At 44.3% G+C, this 24,606-nt stretch overlaps 1 protein-coding gene and 1 long non-coding RNA gene across 2 annotated transcripts; one reads left to right on the forward strand and one right to left on the reverse strand.

Annotated features, from left to right (window-relative positions):
* The first annotated feature begins 14,014 nt into the window (after positions 1 to 14,014).
* On the forward strand, positions 14,015 to 19,470 carry LOC308703943. The gene is made up of 5 exons (XR_014031759.1): positions 14,015 to 17,489; positions 17,673 to 18,174; positions 18,720 to 18,812; positions 19,040 to 19,106; positions 19,288 to 19,470. It is a non-coding gene; the product is annotated as an uncharacterized lncRNA (long non-coding RNA).
* Positions 19,471 to 21,461: 1,991 nt separating this feature from the next.
* Positions 21,462 to 24,565, reverse strand: mrpl32 (mitochondrial ribosomal protein L32). The gene is made up of 3 exons (XM_081388251.1): positions 24,365 to 24,565; positions 23,546 to 23,727; positions 21,462 to 23,406 (listed from the first exon to the last, which is right to left on the reverse strand). Exons 1-3 carry the CDS (start codon positions 24,453 to 24,455, stop codon positions 23,155 to 23,157), a joined length of 525 nt encoding a protein of 174 aa, XP_081244377.1. The 5' UTR covers positions 24,456 to 24,565; the 3' UTR covers positions 21,462 to 23,154.
* Positions 24,566 to 24,606: the final 41 nt, after the last annotated feature.

Consider the following 24,606-nt stretch of genomic DNA (forward strand, 5'->3'; position numbering starts at 1 on the left):
CCAAAGGGAGCACCTGTGCCTGCTGCGTCCTCAAAGGGAGAAACTGTGCCTGCTGCGTCCCCAAAAGAAGAACCTGTTTCTGCTGCATCCCCAAAGGGAGCACCTGTGTCTGCTCCGTCCCCAAAGGGAGAAACTGTGCCTGCTGTGTCCCCAAAGGAAGCACCTGTGCCTGCTGCGTCCCCAAAGGGAGCACCTGTGCCTGCTGCGTCCCCAAAGAGAGCACCTGTACCTGCTGCATCCCCAAAGGGAGCACCTGTGCCTGCTGCATCCCCAAAGGGAGCACCTGTCCCTGCTGCATCCCCAAAGGGAGAAACTGTGCCTGCTGCATCCCCAAAAGAAGAACCTGTTTCTGCTGCATCCCCAAAGGGACCACCTGTGTGTGCTCCGTCCCCAAAGGGAGAAACTGTGCCTCCTGTGTCCCCAAAGGAAGCACCTGTGCCTGCTGCGTCCCCAAAGGGAGCACCTGTGCCTGCTGCGTCCCCAAAGAGAGCACTTGTGCCTGCTGTGTCCCCAAAGGGAGTACCTGTGCCTGCTACGTCCCCAAAGGGAGCACCTGTGTCTGCTGCATCCCCAAAGAGAGCACTTGTGCCTGCTGCGTCCCCAAAGGGAGCACCTGTGCCTGCTACGTCCCCAAAGGGAGCACCTGTGCCTGCTGCGTCCCCAAAGGGAGCACCTGTGCTTGCTGTGTCCTCAAAGGAAGCACCTGTGCCTGCTGCGTCCCCTAAGGGAGCACCTGTGCCTGCTGCATCCCCAAAAAGAGCACCTGTGTCTGCTACGTCCCCAAAGGGAGCACCTGTGTCTGCTGCATCCCCAAAGAGAGCACTTGTGCCTGCTGCGTCCCCAAAGGGAGCACCTGTGCCTGCTACGTCCCCAAAGGGAGCACCTGTGCCTGTTGCGTCCCCAAAAGAAGAACCTGTTTCTGCTGCATCCCCAAAGGAAGCACCTTTGCCTGCTGTGTCCCCAAAGGGAGCACCTGTGTCTGCTCCGTCCCCAAATGGAGAAACTGTGCCTGCTGCGTCCCCAAAGGAAGAACCTGTTTCTGCTGTGTCCCCAAAGGAAGCACCTGTGCCTGCTGCGTCCCCAAAGGGAGCACCTGTGCCTGCTGCATCCCCAAAGGGAGCACCTGTGCCTGCTGTGTCCCCAAAGGAAGCACCTGTGCCTGCTGCATCCCCTAAGGGAGCACCTGTGCCTGCTGCATCCCCAAAAAGAGCACCTGTGCCTGTTGCGTCCCCAAAAGAAGAACCTGTTTCTGCTGCATCCCCAAAGGAAGCACCTTTGCCTGCTGTGTCCCCAAAGGAAGCACCTGTGCCTGCTGCGTCCCCTAAGGGAGCACCTGTGCCTGCTGCGTCCCCAAAAAGACCACCTGTGCCTGCTGCGTCTCCAAAGGAAGAACCTGTTTCTGCTGCATCCCCAAAGGGAGCACCTGTGCTTGCTGTGTCCTCAAAGGAACCACCTGTGCCTGCTCCGTCCCCAAAGGGAGAAACTGTGCCGGCTGTGTCCCCAAAGGAAGCACCTGTGCCTGCTGCGTCCCCAAAGGGAGCACCTATGCCTGCTGCGTCCCCAAAGGAAGAACCTGTTTCTGCTGCGTCCCCAAAGAGAGCACCTGTGCCTGCTCCATCCCCAAAGGGAGAAACTGTGCCTGCTGCGTCCCCAAAGGAAGAACCTGTTTCTGCTGCGTCCCCAAAGAGAGCACCTGTGCCTGCTGCATCCCCAAAGGAAGCACCTGTGCCTGCTGCATCCCCAAAAAGAGCACCTGTGCCTGCTGTGTCCCCAAAAGAAGAACCTGTTTCTGCTGCATCCCCAAAGGAAGCACCTGTGCCTGCTGCGTCCCCAAAGGGAGCACCTTTGCCTATAGGGTCCCAAAAAAGAGGAAAACTCAGGATCCCTGAACAATTGACTGAACATCTGAAAAAGGCTACTTTAGAAACACCCATGCCCATCCAGTCTTCACTTGGAGCACCAATGCCAGACAAGGGCAATCTCAGGATCCCTAAGCAGCAGAGGGAGAAGTTGAGGGAACATTGGAGGCAGCAGCAGAGGCAGAAGAATATCCAAAAAAGAGCACCTGTGCCTGCCGCGTCCCCAAAGGGAACACCTGTTTCTGCTGCATCCCCAAAGGGACCACCTGTGTCTGCTCCGTCCCCAAAGGGAGAAACTGTGCCTGCTGTGTCCCCAAAGGAAGCACCTGTGCCTGCTGCGTCCCCAAAGGGAGCACCTGTGCCTGCTGCGTCACCAAAGAGAGCACCTGTGCCTGCTGCATCCCCAAGGGGAGCACCTTTGCCTGCTGCGTCCCCAAAAGTAGAAGCTGTGCCTGCTGCGTCCCCAAAAGAAGAACCTGTTTCTGCTGCATCCCCAAAGGGACCACCTGTGTCTGCTCCGTCCCCAAAGGGAGAAACTGTGCCTGCTGCGTCCCCAAAGGGAGCACCTGTGCCTGCTGCGTCCCCAAAGAGAGCACCTGTGCCTACTGCATCCCCAAAGGGAGCACCTGTGCTTGCTGCGTCCCCAAAGGGAGCACCTGTGTCTGCTGTTTCCTCAAAGGAAGCACCTGTGCCTGCTGCGTCCCCAAAAAGAGCACCTGTGCCTGCTGTGTCCCCAAAGGGAGCACCTGTGCTTGCTGTGTCCTCAAAGGAAGCACCTGTGCTGGCTGAGTCCCCTCCTTCCTGCCCCCACTGCTGGGGACAGTGGAGGCAGCAGCAGAGGCAGAAGAATATCCAAAAGGAAGCACCTGTGCCTGCTTCGTCCCCAAAGGGAGCACCTTTGCCTGCTGCGTCCCCAAAAAGAGCATCTGTGCCTGCTGCATCCCCAAAGGGAGAACCTGTGCCTGCTGCGTCCCCAAAGGGAGCACCTGTGCCTGCTGCGTCCCCAAAGGGAGGACCTGTGCTTGCTGTGTCCTCAAAGGAAGCACCTGTGCCTGCTGCATCCCCTAAGGGAGCACCTGTGCCTGCTGCATCCCCAAAAAGAGCACCTGTGCCTGTTGCATCCCCAAAAGAAGAACCTGTTTCTGCTGCATCCCCAAAGGAAGCACCTTTGCCTGCTGTGTCCCCAAAGGAAGCACCTGTGCCTGTTGCATCCCCAAAAGAAGAACCTGTTTCTGCTGCATCCCCAAAGGAAGCACCTTTGCCTGCTGTGTCCCCAAAGGAAGCACCTGTGTCTGCTGCGTCCCCAAAAAGAGCACCTGTGCCTGTTGCGTCCCCAAAAGAAGAACCTGTTTCTGCTGCATCCCCAAAGGAAGCACCTGTGCTTGCTGTGTCCTCAAAGGAAGCACCTGTGCCTGCTGTGTCCCCAAAGGGAGCACCTGTGCCTGCTCCATTCCCTGCTTTAGAAACACCCATGCCCATCCAGTCCTCACATGGAGCACCAATGCCAGACAAGGACAACCTCAAGATCCCTAAGCAGCAGAGGGAGAAATTGAGGGAACAGTGGGGGCAGCAGCAGAGGCAGAAGAATATCCAAAAGGGAGCACCTGTGCCTGCTGCATCCCCAAAGGGAGCACCTATGCCCACAGGGTCCCAAAAAAGAGGAAAACTCAGGATCCCTGAAGCAGAGAGGCAGCAGAGGCAGAAGAATATCCAAAAGGAAGCACCTGTGCCTGCTGCGTCCCCAAAGGGAGCACCTTTGCCTGCTGCGTCCTCAAAGGAAGCACCTGTGCCTGCTGCATCCCCTAAGGGAGCACCTGTGCCTGCTGCATCCCCAAAAAGAGCACCTGTGCCTATTGCATCCCCAAAAGAAGAACCTGTTTCTGCTGCATCCCCTAAGGGAGCACCTTTGCCTGCTGCGTCCCCAAAAAGAGCACCTGTGCCTGCTGCATCCCCAAAGGGAGCACCTGTGCCTGCTGCGTCCCCAAAGGGAGCATCTGTGCTTGCTGTGTCCTCAAAGGAAGCACCTGTGCCTGCTGCATCCCCTAAGGGAGCACCTGTGCCTGCTGCATCCCCAAAAAGAGCACCTGTGCCTGTTGCATCCCCAAAAGAAGCACCTGTGCCTGCTGTGTCCCCAAAGGGAGCACCTGTGCCTGCTCCATCCCCTGCTTTAGAAACACCCATTTCCATCCAGTCCTCACATGGAGCACCAATGCCAGACAAGGACAACCTCAGGATCCCTAAGCAGCAGAGGGAGAAATTGAGGGAACAGTGGGGGCAGCAGCAGAGGCAGAAGAATATCCAAAAGGGAGCACCTGTGCCTGCTGCATCCCCAAAGGTAGCACCTGTGCCCACAGGGTCCCAAAAAAGAGGAAAACTCAGGATCCCTGAACATTTGACTAAACATCTGGAAAAGGCCGCTTTAGAAACAGCCATGCCCATCCAGTCTCTACAGAGGGCACCAGTGGCTGCCTCAGAGGGAGCACCCATGTCCAGATGGAGTAAGAGTCTATGTAGCACAAAAGCTTCTGTAAGTTCCTTATATCTCTTGTTTTCACTTATTTTAAAATCTATTCAAACAAGTAAACATTGTCTTTAACTATGCTACTATGTTTTCTAGATCCTCAATTTAAAGTCATTTTATATTTCAAAATGATTTTAAAAAAAGATACACCTTTAGATTTAGTCTAAGATGCACCCATTAAACTTACCCAGCATTGTAAGATTATATCTGTTCTCTCAACAGGACAACGCAGGTCTGTGTCAGGCACCTCCACAAAAACTGTGTGTGGAACTGAGGCGCTACAACGATCCAGCTGCTCAGATAACCACTTCACGACTGAACTGGAGAACTTGGAACAGACTTCAGCCCAGGTCCCAGCCGACCCGACCCAGAAAAGAGCATTGGTTAGACCCTCCTATCTCTCAATTAAACTAAGATTTAGAAACTAAATACTTTAATAATTTAATCTGGGATGCGTATCATATCCTTTACAATTCAGATGCCTCATATCGAAATGGTAGAAGCCATTTTTCTTTAGATTTTCTTTAAGAATCACTCATTAAACCTGGTCACTGTTCCTTCAACAGGACAGTACAGGAATGGACAGGTCAACCCCACAAAAAAAGCAGCGGATGGCAATCAAAGTCAACAACCAACGGTCAGATCCAGGCAGCTGGACATTGGGGGCAGCAGCAGAGGCAGAAGAATATCCAAAAAAGAGCACCTGTGCCTGCTGCGTCCCCAAAGGGAGCACCTGTACCTGCTGCATCCTCAAAAGGAGCACCTGTGCCTGCTGCGTCCCCAAAGGGAGCACCTTTGCCTATAGGGTCCCAAAAAAGAGGAAAACTCAGGATCCCTGAACATTTGACTGAACATCTGAAAAAGGCTGCTTTAGAAACACCCATGCCCATTCAGTCTTCACTTGGAGCACCAATGCCAGACAAGGACAATCTCAGGATCCCTAAGCAGCAGAGGGAGAAATTGAGGGAACAGTGGGGGCAGCAGCAGAGGCAGAAGAACATCCAAAAGGGAGCACCTGTGCCTGCTGCGTCCCCAAAGGGAGCACCTGTGCCTGCTGCGTCCCCAAAGGGAGCACCTGTGCCTGCTGCGTCCCCAAAAAGACCACCTGTGCCTGCTGCGTGTTTAAAGGAAGCACCTGTGCCTGCTGCTTTAGAAACACCCATGCCCATCCAGTCCTCACATGGAGCACCAATGCCAGACAAGGACAACCTCAGGATCCCTAAGCAGCAGAGGGAGAAGTTGAGGGAACAGTGGGGGCAGCAGCAGAGGCAGAAGAATATCCAAAAGGGAGCACCTGTGCCTGCTGCGTCCCCAAAGGTAGCACCTGTGCCCACAGGGTCCCAAAAAAGAGGAAGACTCAGGATCCCTGAACATTTGACTAAACATCTGGAAAAGGCCGCTGTAGAAACACCCATGCCCATCCAGTCTCTACAGAGGGCACCAGTGGCTGCCTCAGAGGGAGCACCCATGTCCAGATGGAGGAAGAGTCTATGGAGCACAGAAGCTTCTGTAAGTCCCTTATATCTCTTGTTTTTACTTATTTTAAAATGTATTCAAACAAGTAAACATTGCCTTTAACTATGCTACTATGTTTTCTAGATCCTCAATTTAAAGTCATTTTATATTTAAAAATGATTAAAAAAAGATACGCCTTTAGATTTAGTCTAAGATGCACCCATTAAACCTGCCCAGCATTGTACGATTATATCTGTTCTCTCAACAGGACAACGCAGGTCTGTGTCAGCCACCTCCACAAAAACTGTGTGTGGAACTGAGGCGCTACAACGATCCAGCTGCTCAGATAACCACTTCACAACTGAACCGGAGAACTTGGAACAGACTTCAGCTCAGGTCCCAGCCGACCCGACCCAGAAAAGAGCATTGGTTAGACTCTCCTATCTCTCAATTTAACTAAGATTTAGAAACTAAATCCTTTAATAATTTAATCTGGGATGCGAATCATATCCTTTTCAATTCAGACGCCTCATATCGAAATGGTAGAAGCAATTTTTCTTTAGATTTTCTTTAAGAATCACTCATTAAACCTGGTCACTGTTCCTTCAACAGGACAGTACAGGAATGGACAGGTCAACCCCACAAAAAAAGCAGCGGATGGAAATCAAAGTCAACAACCAACGGTCAGATCCAGGCAGCTGGACATTGGGGGCAGCAGCAGAGGCAGAAGAATATCCAAAAAAGAGCACCTGTGCCTGCTGCGTCCCCAAAGGGAGCACCTGTACCTGCTGCATCCTCAAAGGGAGCACCTTTGCCTATAGGGTCCCAAAAAAGAGGAAAACTCAGGATCCCTGAACATTTGACTGAACATCTGAAAAAGGCTGCTTTAGAAACACCCATGCCCATCCAGTCTTCACTTGGAGCACCAATGCCAGACAAGGACAATCTCAGGATCCCTAAGCAGCAGAGGGAGAAATTGAGGGAACAGTGGGGGCAGCAGCAGAGGCAGAAGAATATCCAAAAGGGAGCACCTGTGCCTGCTGCGTCCCCAAAGGGAGCACCTGTGCCTGCTGCGTCCCCAAAAAGACCACCTGTGCCTGCTGCGTGCTCAAAGGAAGCACCTGTGCCTGCTGCTTTAGAAACACCCATGCCCATCCAGTCCTCACATGGAGCACCAATGCCAGACAAGGACAACCTCAGGATCCCTAAGCAGCAGAGGGAGAAGTTGAGGGAACAGTGGGGGCAGCAGCAGAGGCAGAAGAATATCCAAAAGGGAGCACCTGTGCCTGCTGCGTCCCCAAAGGTAGCACCTGTGTCCACAGGGTCCCAAAAAAGAGGAAGACTCAGGATCCCTGAACATTTGACTAAACATCTGGAAAAGGCCGCTGTAGAAACACCCATGCCCATCCAGTCTCTACAGAGGGCACCAGTGGCTGCCTCAGAGGGAGCACCCATGTCCAGATGGAGGAAGAGTCTATGGAGCACAGAAGCTTCTGTACGTCCCTTATATCTCTTGTTTTCACTTATTTTAAAATGTATTCAAACAAGTAAACATTGCCTTTAACTATTCTACTATGTTTTCTAGATCCTCAATTTAAAATAATTTTCTTTATTTAGAAATGATTAAAAAAAGATACACCTTTAGATTTAGTCTAAGATGCACCCATTAAACCTGCCCAGCATTGTACGATTATATCTGTTCTCTCAACAGGACAACGCAGGTCTGTGTCAGCCACCTCCACAAAAACTGTGTGTGGAACTGAGGCGCTACAACGATCCAGCTGCTCAGATAACCACTTCACAACTGAACCGGAGAACTTGGAACAGACTTCAGCCCAGGTCCCAGCCGACCCGACCCAGAAAAGAGCATTGGTTAGACTCTCCTATCTCTCAATTTAACTAAGATTTAGAAACTAAATCCTTTAATAATTTAATCTGGGATGCGAATCATATCCTTTTCAATTCAGACGCCTCATATCGAAATGGTAGAAGCAATTTTTCTTTAGATTTTCTTTAAGAATCACTCATTAAACCTGGTCACTGTTCCTTCAACAGGACAGTACAGGAGTGGACGGGTCACCCCCACAAAAAAAGCAGCGGATGGCAATCAAAGTCAACAACCAACAGTCAGATCCAGGCAGCTGGACATTGGGGGCAGCAGCAGAGGCAGAAGAATATCCAAAAAATAGCACCTGTGCCTGCTGCGTCCCCAAAGGGAGCACCTGTGCCTGCTGCTTTAGAAACACCCATGCCCATCCAGTCCTCACATAGAGCACCAATGCCAGACAAGGACAACCTCAGGATCCCTAAGCAGCAGAGGGAGAAGTTGAGGGAACAGTGGGGGCAGCAGCAGAGGCAGAGAATATCCAAAAGGGAGCACCTGTTCCTGTTGCGTTCCCAAAGGGAGAACCTGTGGGTCTACAAAGGGGCTACAACCATCCAGCCCCTCAGATAACCACTTCACAACTGAACTGGAGAACTTGGAACAGACTTCAGCCCAGGTCCCAGCCGACCCGACCCAGAAAAGAGCATTGGTTAGACCCTCCTATCTCTCAATTAAACTAAGATTTAGAAACTAAATACTTTAATAATTTAATCTGGGATGCGAATCATATCCTTTTCAATTCAGATGCCTCATATTGAAATGGTAGAAGCAATTTTTCTTTAGATTTTCTTTAAGAATCACTTATTAAACCTGGTCAATGTTCCTTCAACAGGACAGTACAGGAGTGGACGGGTCACCCCCACAAAAAAAGCAGCGGATGGCAATCAAAGTCAACAACGGTCAGATCCAGGCAGCTTAGACCAAATGGACTATTTATGTAGCATATTTGTTAAATGTTGTGTAATTTCAAATATTTAATATTTATATGGTAATTGTACATGCCCTGCTCAGGTCAGGAAGCAGACAGACTGGCTAAACCGACCGCCTGCTTAGCTTTCTCATGTCACTACGGTCAGATAAATCCCATCACATAGAGAATCTTTCACCTAGATATCATCATATAGAGACTGTGTCTGTTCCCCAAATTAGGACATACAAAAAACTCCTAAACCCATTCAAGGGTAAAAATGTAATCAATGTTCAACAAATTATATTACTTTAAATGAGTCCACCCCTCAAGATTATTGTTATAAACATGAACCTCGTCTCAAAGGCAAAGGGGGAGGAGTTGCTGTAATTTATAGTAATATCTTCAGAATTACTGAGAAGTCTTGTTTTAAATATAATTCTTTAGAAATGTTGTTGCTAAATGTAACACTATCTAGTGTAAATGATAAATCACATTTAACATTTGTGCTGGCTACTGTATACAGGCCACCAGGGCACCATAAAGACTTTATCAAAGAATTTGCTGATTTTCTATCAGAGTTAGTACTGGCTGCAGACAAAGTACTAATTGTTGGTGATTTTAATATACATGTAGATACCGAAAAAGATGCATTGGGATTGGCATCTAAAGACATTCTGAACTCTACTGGAGTGAGACAACACGCGTCAAGACCTAATCATTCTCGTAATCATACTCTAGATATAATATTATCACTTGGAATCAATGTTGATGCCGTTGAAATTCTGCAGCAGAGCGATGACATCTCAGATCATTATCTAGTCTCATGTAAATTACATTTAGCGAAGGCTGCAAAGCCGACTCTGTGTTACAAATATGTTAAACCTATCTCTTCTGCCACTAAAGATTGCTTTATCAATAATCTACCTAATCAGTTTCATCATCTCAACATCCCAGATAGCTTAGAAGAACTTGATATTGCAACAGAAACTTTTAACTCTCTCTTTTCCAGCACTTTAGACACAGTTGCGCTTAAAGAAGATTAAAGAAAATAGTCCAACGCCGTGGTACATCGAGCACACTCAGGTCCTTAAGACAGCAGCCAGAAAAATGGAACGCAACTGGAAGAAAACAAAACTAGAGGTATTTCGCGTTTCATGGAAGGAGAGCTCGATTGCATACAGAGAGGCCTTAAAAGCTGCTAGATCTGCTTATTTTTCAACCCTATTAGAAGAAAATAATCATAATCCTTAGGTATTTATTTGAAACACTGGCTAAACTAACGAAAAAGAAAGCTTCAAATTCAGAAGTTTCTAAGCAACACAGCAGTAATGACTTTACAAACTTCTTCACTTATAAGATTAATAATATCAGGGACAAATTTATAACTATGCAACCGTCTACTACAGTATCACATCAGGCAGTGCATTGTAGTCTCCCTGAGGAAAAATTCGATTCATTTATTGCTATAGGAGAGGAAGAATTTTGCAAACTCGTTAATTCTAATTCTAACTAAATCGACAACATGTATGTTAGACCCTATATCGACTAAGCTACTGAAAGAGATGCTTCCAGATGTCATAGATCCTCTTCTTAATATCATTAATTCGTCTTTGTCTGTAGGATATGTACCAAAAACCTTTAAGCTGACTATGATTAGACCGCTTGTTGAAAAAAAAACGCAACTTTAGTCAATTACAGATCTCGAATCTGCCTTTTCTGTCAAAGATACTAGAAAAAGCAGTATCCTCACAACTGTGTTTTCTGTCTTTCTAGAAAGAAATTATATCTGCGAGGATTTTCAGTACGGATTTAGACTGTACCATAGTCCTGAGACAGCGCTCATTATAGTCACAAATGATTTGCTCTTATCATCCGATCGTGGTTGGATCTCTCTATTGGTGTTACTCGATCTTAGTGCTGCATTTGAAACTATTGACCAAAACATTATTTTAAATAGACTCGAACATTATGTTGGCATTAGTGGAATTGCACTAGCATGGTTTAAATCATACTTATCTGACCGTTATCAGTTTGTAGCAGTAAATGAAGAGATGTCTTATTAATCACAAGTTCAGTATGGCGTACCACAAGGCTCAGTACTAAGACCACTGCTGTTCACTCTGTACATGCTACCATTAGGAGATCTCATTAGGAAACATGGAATTAGCTTTCACTGTTATGCCGACAATACTCAGCTGTATGTTTCTTCAAAACCTAACGAAACCTACCAATTCACAAAATTAACGGAATGCATAGCTGATATAAAAAACTGGATGACAAGTAATTTCCTAATACTAAATTCTGAAAAAACAGAGATTCTAATTATTGGACAAAAAACTTCCACACATAATAACCTAGAATACTGTCTAACACTTGATGGCTGCTCTGTCAAGTCTTCGTCGTCGGTTATGAACTTGGGTGTGCTCTTTGATACCAATCTTTCATTAGAAAGTCACGTGTCTAGTATCAGTAAAACCGCATTCTTCCATCTTAAAAATATATCTTAATTACGCCATATGCTCTCATACAGCTAGTTCAAAACGCAGCAGCTCGAGTTCTTACCAGAACCAAGAAGTATGACCATATTAGCCCTGTTCTGTCAACACTGCATTGGCTCCCTATTAAACATTGTATACATTTTTAAATATTGCTGATTACTTACAACGCACTAAATGGTTTAGCTCCGCAGTACTTAAGCGAGCTCTTAACGCATTATAGTCCTTCACGTCTATTGCGATCTCAAAATTCCGGTCAGTTAATAATACCTAGAATATCAAAATTGACTGCTGGCGGAAGATCCTTTTCCTATCAGTCTTCCTACCATTGTCCGGGAAGCAGACACACTCTTGTCAGTTCAAAGCCAGATTAAAGACACATCTCTTTGACCTAGCATTCACATAATACTGTAGTAAACCTAGAAGGATTGAACCAATTGTTGCGGCTAGAGAAATCTACTCTACAAAGCAAACAACATCACAGGGGTAGAAACAATAATCTTTATTTAATATAATTCATGCAGTTACCAAACATGGCACACTGGGTCGGGCTCTTGAAGTCACAAATACTAATGTTAATCAGCCTGGGCGAACACTACCACGATGGAGCATGCTACACAGAGAACACCGCAATAAATAGGCCATACAAAAGCTAGCGCACACGCAATAAATAGGCAAAAAGCTAGAGTACACACATCACCCCCATAGGACACTGCACACGTTCACAATGCACGTAAACAATGCACGCCCACGCACTCCTACACCCGGCCTTATCTACAGGTTAGCCCGCTAAGCTATCTTCGCCTCCGGCAGCCCTAAATAGCATGCGAACGGCACCCACCCCCAACCTTGAGTGCAGCTCGGCGTTAGCAACAACACACCGCTTCTCAGAGCCCCCCACCCTTCGCTGTGCCCTTCTTTTTATCTCCCTGCTTCCCATTGAAACTCACGCTCATCAGTCGTCAGGTGCGAACAATCCATTATCTCAACCCACTCTTCCCTCAAATCCCTCCCCCCCACACACAACAGTCATAACAATGCATTTATCCAATGTCACTTCATTACAATACATTATAGACTTCAATCCAATGTTAGGCTGCATAGATTAGGTCAGCCGGAACTGGGAACACTTCCCATAAATCCTGATGTACTCGTTACATCATAAGTAGAATGGCATCTACGCTAATTTTAGTGTCTTTGTTTATCCCGAGGTTTTCCCGCAGCCTGCCGGATCCAGGCCGTATCCAGATCTGACGATGGACCTTCGCCTGGACCCGATGACAACGCAGTGCTGAAGTGCCAACTAGTCTCTCCCCTGTGAAGGATCCCTCTCCCACTCTACAGATTAAAGGCCCTTTCACACCGGATGCGTAACGAAAAAGCGAAACGAAAAAGCGAATAGTTTGTGTGCGAATAGTTCGCATCAAAACCATTCACATCAGCCGCGACGCGAATTTGTGACGTTTGTGACGTTCAGAGAGCTTCAACATTCCAAAACTTTCGCGCGAATCGCGCCGACAGCTGAGAAAACATGGACACTTCATCATCATCATCATCATCCAGTCATAGTCATAGCATCCAGTGAAGACGAGCTTTTCATTTTATTTAAAAGACAGAAAAGAAGGTTTTGGGTGCAGCCAATCTTACAGAACAGAGAGTCTGAAGGGGAGTATGCTTATGTGCACAGTTTTTTTTGCGTCTTCAACTAAACACAGTTCGTTTTGTAATGTAAATACACATTACATGTAACACACGACGTAAGTAAGTTAAAAATCATTCGACTAGAAACTGTAGATATCAAAGAATGTAAAAGCAGCCCTAAATAGTCTCACTACATTTTGTTACGTGTTCAAAGTAAACACGGTCTCTGTCTCTATCTTTGACGATAATAGTGTTAGCTTTCTATCCCAAATGTAGTTTAGCCTGCTAGCCTACACAGCACAGGAGTCAGGACTATACAACGACTAAAACTATCACACAGTATACTCACAGTCAAGATAACCGAGTTGGTTGGCAATGCTACGCCACACATTGTCTTTCAAATCGTTGTCCTTGTAGTATATGATTGGCTGAAGCCTTTTCTGTCGCAGCAAAAGTAAAAAAAAATCGACATCGAAGCGAAAAAAATAAAAGTCGTTTTTTCGCCGCAGCACATTCGCGTTCGGTGTGGAAGCACTCATTACACAAACAGCTGATCAAAAAATAAACCCATCGCGCTAATTATTCGTGCGTCAAAATCGCGTCCAGTGTGAAAGGGCCTTTAGCGTTGTCGGGAAAATTCCGGTTTCGCGTATCTACCCCAAAGTGATAAAATTCTGTATCAAAATGTTAAGGCCAGACAAGTAGTTTAAGGCTTGGTTTGTAGGGAATTACAAACCTGCGCACATATATTCCAATGCGCATAACTATAGAATTAATTCTTGATTAGCACGTGAGCGCCATCAGCGTTTCTCACAGGTTCGCGTTTAAAGTCTATGTAGAGAGAACTGTGTAAAGGCTGTCGTCTCAGTGGCCTCTAATTTAATAACTAATGATCCTTGCGACGGAAGTGAATCAATCAAAACTAACTTTAGCTGGAAAATATCTTTATTCTAGAACCGCTATAAAGCCAAAACAATCTCTGTTATCAACTCCGGTCCTGGAGGGCCACTGTCCTGCAGAGTTTAGCTCCAACCATAATTAAACACACCTGAACAAGGCAATCAGTGTTTTCACGATTACTAAATAGATACAGGCAGGCAGGTGAGTTTTTATCAGGGCTGAAGCTAAACTCTGCAGGACAGTGGCCCTCCAGGACTGGAGTTGTCTATCCCTGCCTTAAAGGGACACTGTGGAGAAATTGTGTTTTTGTCAAACAGCGACCCCTAGAGTCGCTTTAGAATACTTGCATTGTCGTAAATACCCCCCCTCAGGACTACGTGATAAATACACCTCACAACACCTGAGTTCAGCTGGCAAACTAGTTCGTGAGGCAAGCTAGGCAATAAAACATAACGCAAAAAACATGTAAGTGAAACGAGTGTTGTTAGCAAGTCTGTTAACAGCTCTGAAAATTGAAAGCTAGCTAGACATACACTCACTTAAAGGATTATTAGGAACACCTGTTCAATTTCTCATTAATGCAATTATCTAATCAACCAATCACATGGCAGTTGCTTCAATGCATTTAGGGGTGTGGTCCTGGTCAAGACAATCTCCTGAACTCCAAACTGAATGTCAGAATGGGAAAGAAAGGTGATTTAGCAATTTTGAGCGTGGCATGGTTGTTGGTGCCAGACGGGCCGGTCTGAGTATTTCACAATCTGCTCAGTTACTGTGATTTTCACGCACAACCATTTCTAGGGTTTACAAAGAATGGTGTGAAAAGGGAAAAACATCCAGTATGCGGCAGTCCTGTGGGTGAAAATGCCTTGTTGATGCTAGAGATCAGAGGAGAATGGGCCGACTGATTCAAGCTGATAGAAGAGCAACTTTGACTGAAATAACCACTCGTTACAACCGAGGTATGCAGCAAAGCATTTGTGAAGCCACAACACGCACAACCTTGAGGCGGATGGGCTACAACAGTAGAAGACCCCACCGGGTACCACTCTTCTCCACTACAAATAGGAAAAAGCACGAGCTCACCAAAATTGGACAGTTGAAGACTGGAAAAATGTTGCCTGGTCTGATGAGTCTCGATTTCTGTTGAGACATTCAGAAGGTAGAGTCAGAATTTGGCATAAACAGAATGAGAACATGGATCCATCATGCCTTGTTACCACTGTGCAGGCTGGTGGTGGTGGTGTAATGGTGTGGGGGATGTTTTCTTGGCACACTTTAGGCCCCTTAGTGCCAATTGGGCATCGTTTAAATGCCAATGCTCAGGCCTACCTGAGCATTGTTTCTGACCATGTCCATCCCTTTATGACCACCATGTACCCATCCTCTGATGGCTACTTCCAGCAGGATAATGCACCATGTCACAAAGCTTGAATCATTTCAAATTGGTTTCTTGAACATGACAATGAGTTCACTGTACTAAAATGGCCCCCACAGTCACCAGATCTCAACCCAATAGAGCATCTTTGGGATGTGGTGGAACGGGAGCTTCGTGCCCTGGATGTGCATCCCACAAATCTCCATCAACTGCAAGATGCTATCCTATCAATATGGGCCAACATTTCTAAAGAATGATTTCAGCACCTTGTTGAATCAATGCCATGTAGAATTAAGGCAGTTCTGAAGGCGAAAGGGGGTCAAGCACAGTATTAGTATGGTGTTCCTAATAATCCTTTAGGTGAGTGTATGTGGAAATTATTGGACTGGTCTAATTATCAGCAATGGATGAATGAACAGCATGTAAAAAAATGCTAACCCTAACTACAAGCAAGCGTAACAACACACAACATAGAAAAGAACAAATAAGAGATTTATTTACTGGCCACTTCATGCGTTTTCTCAGATCGGATTTCTGATTTATCAAAACGATTCCATTTACACCGGGTCACATAAATGTCTTTTTGCGAAACGGATTTAAATCCGATCTTCAATTCTCGCGCAATATGCGGATTTATTGGAGTGCACGTCACCGAAAGCAACATATATGAGCTGCATTTTATTGATCATCAGCTAAAATTTCTAAATCAAAGACCACAATAAGCGAGAGCGGCAACAGCCCTGGTAAGATCATTTCATTTCTTTACTTTTAATGATGATGATTGTGTGTTAAGCGTCTGCGACTTACTTTCACTTTGATTTGCGATAGTTTGCATGTTGTCTTGATGAATATGCTCAGCTGCTCATCTGTGGTGATGCGTGTTCCAGTAGCGTCGTCATATCTGGTTGTTGTCATATCTGGCCGTGTTATAGGCTATAACATATAGCCTATAACACGCTCTCACACGGTTTTCTTTTTTTTTTAGCATTTTTGGGAGGAGTACAATTTCCATATGTGGTTTTAACAACCAGATGCATTTACACTTGCCCAGTTTCGTCTGGAATGTGTCTCAGACCTCCTCCTGAAGTGGTTTGAGCGATCAGATTCAAATCCGTCTCGAATGCGTTTCGGAGGGCATTTACACCTGGTCTTTTCACGATCGGATAGCTATCCGATCTGAGAAAACGCATGAAGTGGCCAGGTGTAAACAGCCCCCATGACAAAAACATACGGCATATGCACGAAAGCCGAAAACAAACGCTGGTTGGCCTCTCACGTCCAAATTTGAGTAAGTGGTGGGGGAAGTGACGTATGCCGTAAAGCAGTCGAATTTTGTAGTTCTTTTTGTGCTCGGGTTACTACCCGAACCCCGAAGTTACGCAGTGCCAGTAAAAGCGATACAGACCCCGTCAGGCTATGGCAGACGCGTCATTCAACCTATTGTAAGTCGATGTACCATCACAAGGGTCTTGGAAATATATTATGAAGGTTGAAAAGATACATAGTGTTCCTTTAAATTATCCGTTTGTTTCTGTAAAGCTGCTTTTAAACAATCTACATTGTTAAAAGCGCTATATAAATGTAGATGACTTGACTTGACTTGACTTGCTGCGTCCCCAAAGGGAGCACCTTTGCCTATAGGGTCCCAAAAAAGAGGAAAACTCAGGATCCCTGAACATTTGACTAAACTTCTAAAAAAGGCCGCTTTAGAAACAACCATGCCCATCCAGTCTCTACAGAGGGCACCAGTGGCTGCCTCAAAGGTGCTCACATGCACCTCACATGGAGCACCAATGCCAGACATGATCGAAGCTAGGCCAAAACTAAAGCCCCCTAGACCACTAAGACAGTAGCAGCTGCAGCAGAAGCCTCGAGCTTTTCTGCAGGGACCACCCATGCCTGACAACATCTCAAAGAGGCAAAAACGAAAGATCCCTGAGCCTGAGATAGCACCTGCCAAGACCCCACAGAGAACACTTGCTCCACCCTGTTCCCCACAGCAACCACCCAGTTCTCCCAAGGGAGCACCCATGTCCAGATGGAGTAAGAGTCTATGGAGCACAGAAGCTAAGTCCCTTATATCTCTTGTTTTTACTTATTTTAAAATGTATTCAAACAAGTAAACATTGCCTTTAACTATGCTACTATGTTTTCTAGATCCTCAATTTAAAATCATTTTATATTTCAAAATGATTTAAAAAAAAAGATACGCCTTTAGATTTAGTCTAAGATGCACCCATTAAACCTGCCCAGCATTGTACGATTATATCTGTTCTCTCAACAGGACAACGCAGGTCTGTGTCAGGCACCTCCACAAAAACTGTGTGAGGAACTGAGGCGCTACAACGATCCAGCTGCTCAGATAACCACTTCACAACTGAACCGGAGAACTTGGAACAGACTTCAGCCCAGGTCCCAGCCGACCCGACCCAGAAAAGAGCATTGGTTAGACCCCCCTATCTCTCAATTTAACTAAGATTTAGAAACTAAATCCTTTAATAATTTAATCTGGGATGCGAATCATATCCTTTTCAATTCAGACGCCTCATATCGAAATGGTAGAAGCAATTTTTCTTTAGATTTTCTTTAAGAATCACTCATTAAACCTGGTCACTGTTCCTTCAACAGGACAGTACAGGAGTGGACAGGTCACCCCCACAAAAAAAGCAGCGGATGGCAATCAAAGTCAACAACCAACGGTCGGATCCAGGCAGCTTGGACTAAATTGACTATTTATGTAGCATATTTGCAAAATGTTGTGTAATTTCAAATATTGAATATTTATATTGTAATTGTACATGCCTTATATGAATGCATGTACACATGAAAAAAAGGTTTTCATTCATCCAATTAATAATTAGTCTTTCAATTCATTTTACCATTATTTGTTTTATTTTTCAGGTAATATTTTTTCATTCAAAACATTGTTAAATATAAATATTTTTCATTAAGAGATCAACTAAGAAATATTTGTTTCGACGAATGTACAATTTCAAGGTTACACACAGGCCAGCGCATGGGCATTAATGTTGAATCTCGACCAGTCACCAGACCGCTCTTCAAGTCTACGTTCCGTGGATCACTTTCCTGAACCAGAGAAAATCGTCGGTTGCATCGCGGATAAACTGAAGTAGGCTAAGTGAAACAAACAACAATTTAAATGTGCTGCTGTATTAAGTAGCCTGTAAATTTTATGCCAGACATGTTGCTCTGCTGACTTTCTCTGGTAGATAAGTATATGTACGTTAGTTTGAAAATGTTAACTTGGTGTTAGCTAGCTTAGTTTACACTAGGTAAGTTAACGTTAATATGTCGACGTTAATCAAATCCTGACCGATTGACCGATTGTTAATAGGATTGATACTGATTGATACACTGTTGAATCATATTGTAATGATTATTATATCAACTGATAACATATATTGTGATAAAGATTGTTGACCGTCCATAATGTCCGGCCCTACCCTTCTTACCACATGCCCTCCTGAATGTCTCTACTTTCGAATGCATCCATGTGCATGTATGACCATTCCCATTCATTCATTCCTACTTAAAATAGCTCTCAATCTCACACTTAACAAACCTTGACACACTCACAGTAAATGATTGACACACTCACAGTAAATGAATGGATCGACTTAACTAGTTATATAAATTTTTACTATCTTTATGCAGGATACTGACACCGCTACAAAGAGGGAGATTGCACTAAAATGTCTCATACTTTACATGGGAGAAGCAGTGGAGGACCTCATCAAAGATTTCCTGGTAAGACAAGATTACTTTAGAGATGTGAAAATGCTAGCTATTGCCTGGCTCACACTACAGGAGTTTTAGGCCACATTTACACATAGCCAGGTATTTAGAGAAACAAATATTTCCCCCCCTCCGTTTTCAATAATAACATTGTGCACACAACATCGTTTTCAAAAAAGTTGTCATTTACAACTTTTTATTTTGCCAGATATGATTACATTTATCATCTATTCTTGCAGTCAAATGACCCGAAGTACTTTACCCTTGAGTTCTGCTCCCAGAAGGATTTGGGTACAAACTGAAAAGGTAAGTGAATTTTGATGAGACGAGGAGAGGTGGGAAGATTATCAGCCATTTCTGTCCCTGTAACTGATAATTAGATGTTAGCTAGATGTTGTTTAAAGTGTCATTATCATTGTGGTTATGCCAAAACCCATTTGAGGCCTTTAATAATTTATAATTTACATTCCAACATTTTACATTCCAGCAATTCCACGGAGGAGCGGAAGCATAAAGGAGGAGCGACGACAGTGAAGAGTGAGAGAGGACAGGCCTGAATTTGTGTTGTGTTTTATTTTATTGTGACAGCAGTCGTCAGTGAGGGGCTGCTGTCTTTTACTTTCGTTTTGTATTTGTTTTATTTTATATCATTAAAATATGTTTGAATGTTCGCCGGTTCCCGCCTCCTTCTTCCCATAACATCTGAACTGTTACAGCGCTTTTCTCGGCACTCAAAGCGCTTTACATGCAAGGGGGGAAAATCCTCAACCACCACCTGGATGATGCGACAGCAGCCATATTGCACCAGAACACACACACACACACACACACACACACACACACACACACACCAGCTTACTGGTGAAGAGGAGACAGAGTTATGAAGCTAATGAGTATATATGGGGATGATTAGGAAGCCATAATGATGGACAGAGGCCAGTGGTCAAATTCGGCCAGGATGACGGAGTTAAACCCCTACTCTTTTTTTCGAGGACATCCTGGGATTTTTATTGACCACAAAGAATCAGGACCTCGGTTTCACGTCTTATCCAAAGGACGGTGCTTGTTAAAGTATAAGGAGTTTTCACATCGAAGGAACCTTTTCATCGTTCCTAGAACTATTGGTGGAAGTTGCCGGATTTTGCCGCATTCGGACTGCAGGAACTAGGAACGATTTTAGTTCTAGGAACTCCTTTTGAAGGAACTAATGTACTCCTACTTCAGAGTCGGTCTAAACCAGCGCTATAGGAACTATCCGTGACGTTAGTGACGCTGATTGGCCGAACGCACGTGAAACACCAGCACCCTCCATTTTAAAAAACAAAAAAAAGCTATGTAAACACAGATTATAGCCTATATATTTACTCCACAAACTAACTCTACGAACATGGAAAACAGTGATAGATGGACCTCTTAACCTTCACGCTGAGGAGAAAATCCAACGCAACTTTGAGGAGACCAAGAGAAACATGATTATGTATTTCTGCTCAGCTAGCATCTCTGAACATCAACCACATGGCTTTTGCTAAAACCTTTTCATTACTGTCTACTTTGTATGTATAACAGTTCTATCTAATATCATATTAGACAGATCGTAAACTAATGAACACAGAGAATGCGAGCAGTGTTTGCTCAGGCTCTGGCGTTCTCAGCATCATCAAAATAAAAGTCACAACAACAAGCGCGGCTTAAGGCCTCATTATACTTCTGCGTCGGACCTACGCCGGAGCCTATACGCCGTAGGCAACGTGTTGGTTTTAATTTATACTTCTGTGTCGTTGTCCGCATTGACGCGCACCTAGGGAGCATTTGAAACCCCGAGGGAGGGGTTCTGGCAGACCAATCACCGCACTTGTGTCCGCGTAGAATTGACGCGTTGTTACATTTTTGGAGAGGTGCACATCAGGGTACGCCGTAGGGTACACAGCCTACACACAGCCTACGACGTAGCTACGGCGGCAGTTCGACGCAGAAGTATAAAACAGGCTTTATGTGACTTCAGAGTTCCTACTGGAGGTGCGAACGCAACCAGGAAAACATTCCTAGGGGAATTAGTTCTCTGGGAACCATCCTGGTGACTAGTAACTATCCAGTGCGGAAGCCCCTAGAGTGATGAAGACAATCAGTATATATGGGGATGATTAGGAGGCCATAATGATCGAAGGAGGCCAATTGGCAAATTTGGCCAGGATGCCGGGATTAAACCCCTACTCTTTTTTTTTTTTTTTAGGACATCCTGGGATTTTTATGACCACAGAGAGTCAAGACCCATCCGAAGGACAGTGGTTTTTGACAGTACAGTGTCCATGTCACTATACTGCGGCGTTAGGACCCACACAGACCACAGGGTGAGCGCCCCCTACTGGCCTCACTAACATCTCTTCCAACAGCAACATCGTTTTCCCAGTAGGTCTCCCATCCAGTAGTGCGTTTCCCAAAGGCATTGTTAGCCAACTATGTTCACAAGTTTCCTTCGTTATTAGCAGTTCAACGAGTCTGTGTTTCCCGAAACCATCGTTACAACGAACATTCGCAAAAAGCTTCTCAAAGTTGTGAGTTTAGAACGACAGCTCTCGACCTGTGGTTAGAAGCAGAGTTTCTTGTTTGCATGAGGTGAACTTAATAAATCCTTATCTTGAGCAAAATAAGCAAGTTGGCATTCAGTACAACCTGTGTCTTTTATTTAGAATACATACAAATGTCATTTACGTTTTTTAATTTGTCAAGAGATTTAAAGCACCGTTTTGGAAGAGTGTTTTCTGAATTCTGAATTTTCGAATACTATTTAGGACGGATAGTATGCAAATTGGGACGCAGCAATAGTAAAATATGCCATTGAGTGTTAAACATGGAAGAAACATGCTAAAGCATTCTAGCAATACTTAGCTAAGTGCTAAAGCATGCTATTAATGCCATGAAACAGGAAGTTGTTGTAACTCAGGCATGGAATGTCCAATTTGCCCCAAAACTTCACAAGTATGATAAGAGTTCTGTCCTGAACACACATCCATGCTCATATTCAGTTATAGTCATAACGCCACCTGCTGGCAACAGGAAGTGACATGTTTAACACTGTTGTGGTCTCCCAATAACATAAAAAGTGACAGCAGGTGCTAAACAGGCTAGCAACATACTAGAAACATGCTAAAACATGCTATCAAACACTTAGCTAAGTGCTAAAGCATGTTATTACTGCAATTAAATAGGAATTTGCTGTAACAGGCATGGAATGTCCAATCTGCCCCAAATTTAATATGTAACATGCAAGAAACATGCTAGCAACACTTTGCTAAGTTCTAAAGCATGCTAGAAAAGCTAAAGGAAGTTGCTGTAACTTAAGCATACAATGTCCAATCTACCCCAAACTTCACATGTTTGCTAAGAGTTATCTCCTGAACACATGTCCATGCTCATATTCAGTTATAGTCATAGCACCGCCTGCTGGCAACAGGAAGTGAAGTTTAACACTGTTCTGGACTCCTAATATATTAAAAAAATGGCAGTAGGTGCTAAACATCCTACCAACATACTAAAAACATGCTAAAACATACTAGCAAACACTTAGCTAAGTGTTAAAGCATGCTATTACTGCAATTAAATATGAATTTGCTGTAACTCAGGCATGCAATGTCCAATCTACCCCCAAATTAATACGTAATATGCTAGAAACATCATAAAACATGCTAGAAATGCTAAAGGAAGTTGTAACTCAAGCATACAATGTCCAATCTGCCCCAGACTTCACGTGTTTGATAAAAGTCCTGCACTGAACACATGTACATAGCGATATTCAGATATAGACATAGCCCCATCTACTGGCAACAGAAACTGACATGGTTAACACAGTAATGCAGTACTAACCACATAATTATTGTGTACTAAGCATGCTAGCAACACTTAGCTGAGTCATGAAGCATGCTATTATCACCATGATACAGAACATTTTGTAACAGACTTTGACTTACTCTTACTATATATACCTCCTTAAATGCACATTGCCCAACCATGCTCTGTCTTCCTAAAGCCACCGAGTGACGATGGCACGAGTGCGAGGGCCATTTCATCTCACTATACAGTTGTGTGAGGAGTATGTCTAAGAGTGTGTAGTGATGCCTTCACTTGCTAGGCTCGGTAAATGTTTTTATACATGTATGTTTTATTGTTTTTGTTATAACTGTGAAGGACTTTGGGCAACAACATTGCTATTAAATGTGCTATATAAATAAACAGTTGAAGTTGAAGTATAAAAATGTATTATTGAACTATTAAAATATGAACTGAAGCATAATCACAAAATAATTCACGAATCTGAAACTGTGATCTTTATTTAACAAAAGTATTTATTTCACTGCATTTACATGTTAAACCAATATGGACGTTTCCTGTTGCGTTCTACTATTCTCTTGTCTTTATCTGCATCAGAGGGCGTTTCATTTTCATACAAAACAACAGACTCTACAGCAGGAGTGTTGAGAGGTCCGCCTTCCATGATGGAGATTTGCTTCCGTATCATTGCCGTCTCCTTCCTGACCTTTTCATAGCAGAATCCACACAGAGTATGCTTCAGTTTCATGTTGCCACACTCTGAACACGGCTCAATGTTGTACTGGGAGAGAAGGAAAAAATAGGATAAACTGCTCTTCATTTAAACAGACATCTGTTTACTAGACAGAACACAGGTTTACGTTGATAGCTCTTTTAATTTTTTCCATGCTCTAGTCTAGTGGAAATCAATAAGTTCTTACCTTGACTTTTATCAGTTTATTTGGGTCTCGCCTTCTGCAGCGGTTTACTTCAATGGTTCGTCTCTTTTTAGGGGCGGCCATCCAAAAGATACTGTCCAAGAAACTGGGCTGAGCGTTTTCATCATCATTGCTGTGATGGGATTGAGGAAGAATCCCGGGACCATTTACTGCCAGAGCTGGACCTGAAGAAAAGGTTTATGTGACTGATAGATTAATAAAATAATCAAACTGAGTTACTCAAATTATTTTTAAGACATGCTCACACTACCATTTCAAACATACCTTACCCTAATCTCTGTCCATTTATTATTTATAAAAGGAAGATGTGGGCTTAAATTTGACTTGAGGTGATATAAATATCTTTTTTTAAATATTTTAAATTATTATTAAAAACAATATATATATTTTTAAATAAACAACCTTAAAAAAAACTTCACATTTCACATTAACAGAATTTATTCTTTAATAAAGATGCGCTTAATTTGTATTATACATTTAATAAATCCTATTTATTTTAAGAAAAAAAATTATATTTTAAAAACCGTAATGTTCAGATTAAAGAGACTTTTTATCTTATGCAAGTTACTGTATCCTTCCCTTAAAAACACATCAGATGTGCCATGTGTCTCCTTGAGACCTTGATACAACACCAGAGATTATGACATTAAAAACAAACTCTATATTTGATGTTACAAGGTAACACACAGGTAAATCAAAGAAAAATAAACTGTGTAAACTGTGTCAGTGTAATAAAAGTGTACGTACAGTGATATGAGTGGAGTAGTGTCACACATGACACACTACAGTAAATGCACTCACCGAAGCGGTCAAATCCCGCCGCTTGCGATAAACTAAGTTCCAGACGCTGCAGAGAACGACCGACAAACTGAAGTAAACCCGTTAATGACATTGTGTTCGGTATTTTATTTCAGTTTAACCCAACATGTACAGACCAAACATCCTCACGGTCACAGCTCAAAAAGACCCACTGCGCCTGCGCGTTCTTTTGCACCCGTGCATTCTGGGATCTGTAGTACAACGATTTAAAAATGGCTTCATTC

The sequence above is a fragment of the Scardinius erythrophthalmus genome, assembly GCF_964197995.2.
Source record: "Scardinius erythrophthalmus genome assembly, chromosome: 16".
NCBI classification, from domain to species: domain Eukaryota; kingdom Metazoa; phylum Chordata; class Actinopteri; order Cypriniformes; family Leuciscidae; genus Scardinius; species Scardinius erythrophthalmus.

Bases quoted from the DNA above. Each gene is read 5' to 3' on its own strand.
- mrpl32 (XM_081388251.1), bottom strand. From the start codon at position 24,455: ATGTCATTAACGGGTTTACTTCAGTTTGTCGGTCGTTCTCTGCAGCGT. The intron at 23,728-24,364 runs GTGAGTGCATTT...CCTTTTCTTCAG, and splicing joins GGCGGGATTTGACCGCTTCG to GTCCAGCTCTGGCAGTAAAT. The intron at 23,407-23,545 runs GTAAGAACTTAT...CTTCTCTCCCAG, and splicing joins ATAAACTGATAAAAGTCAAG to TACAACATTGAGCCGTGTTC.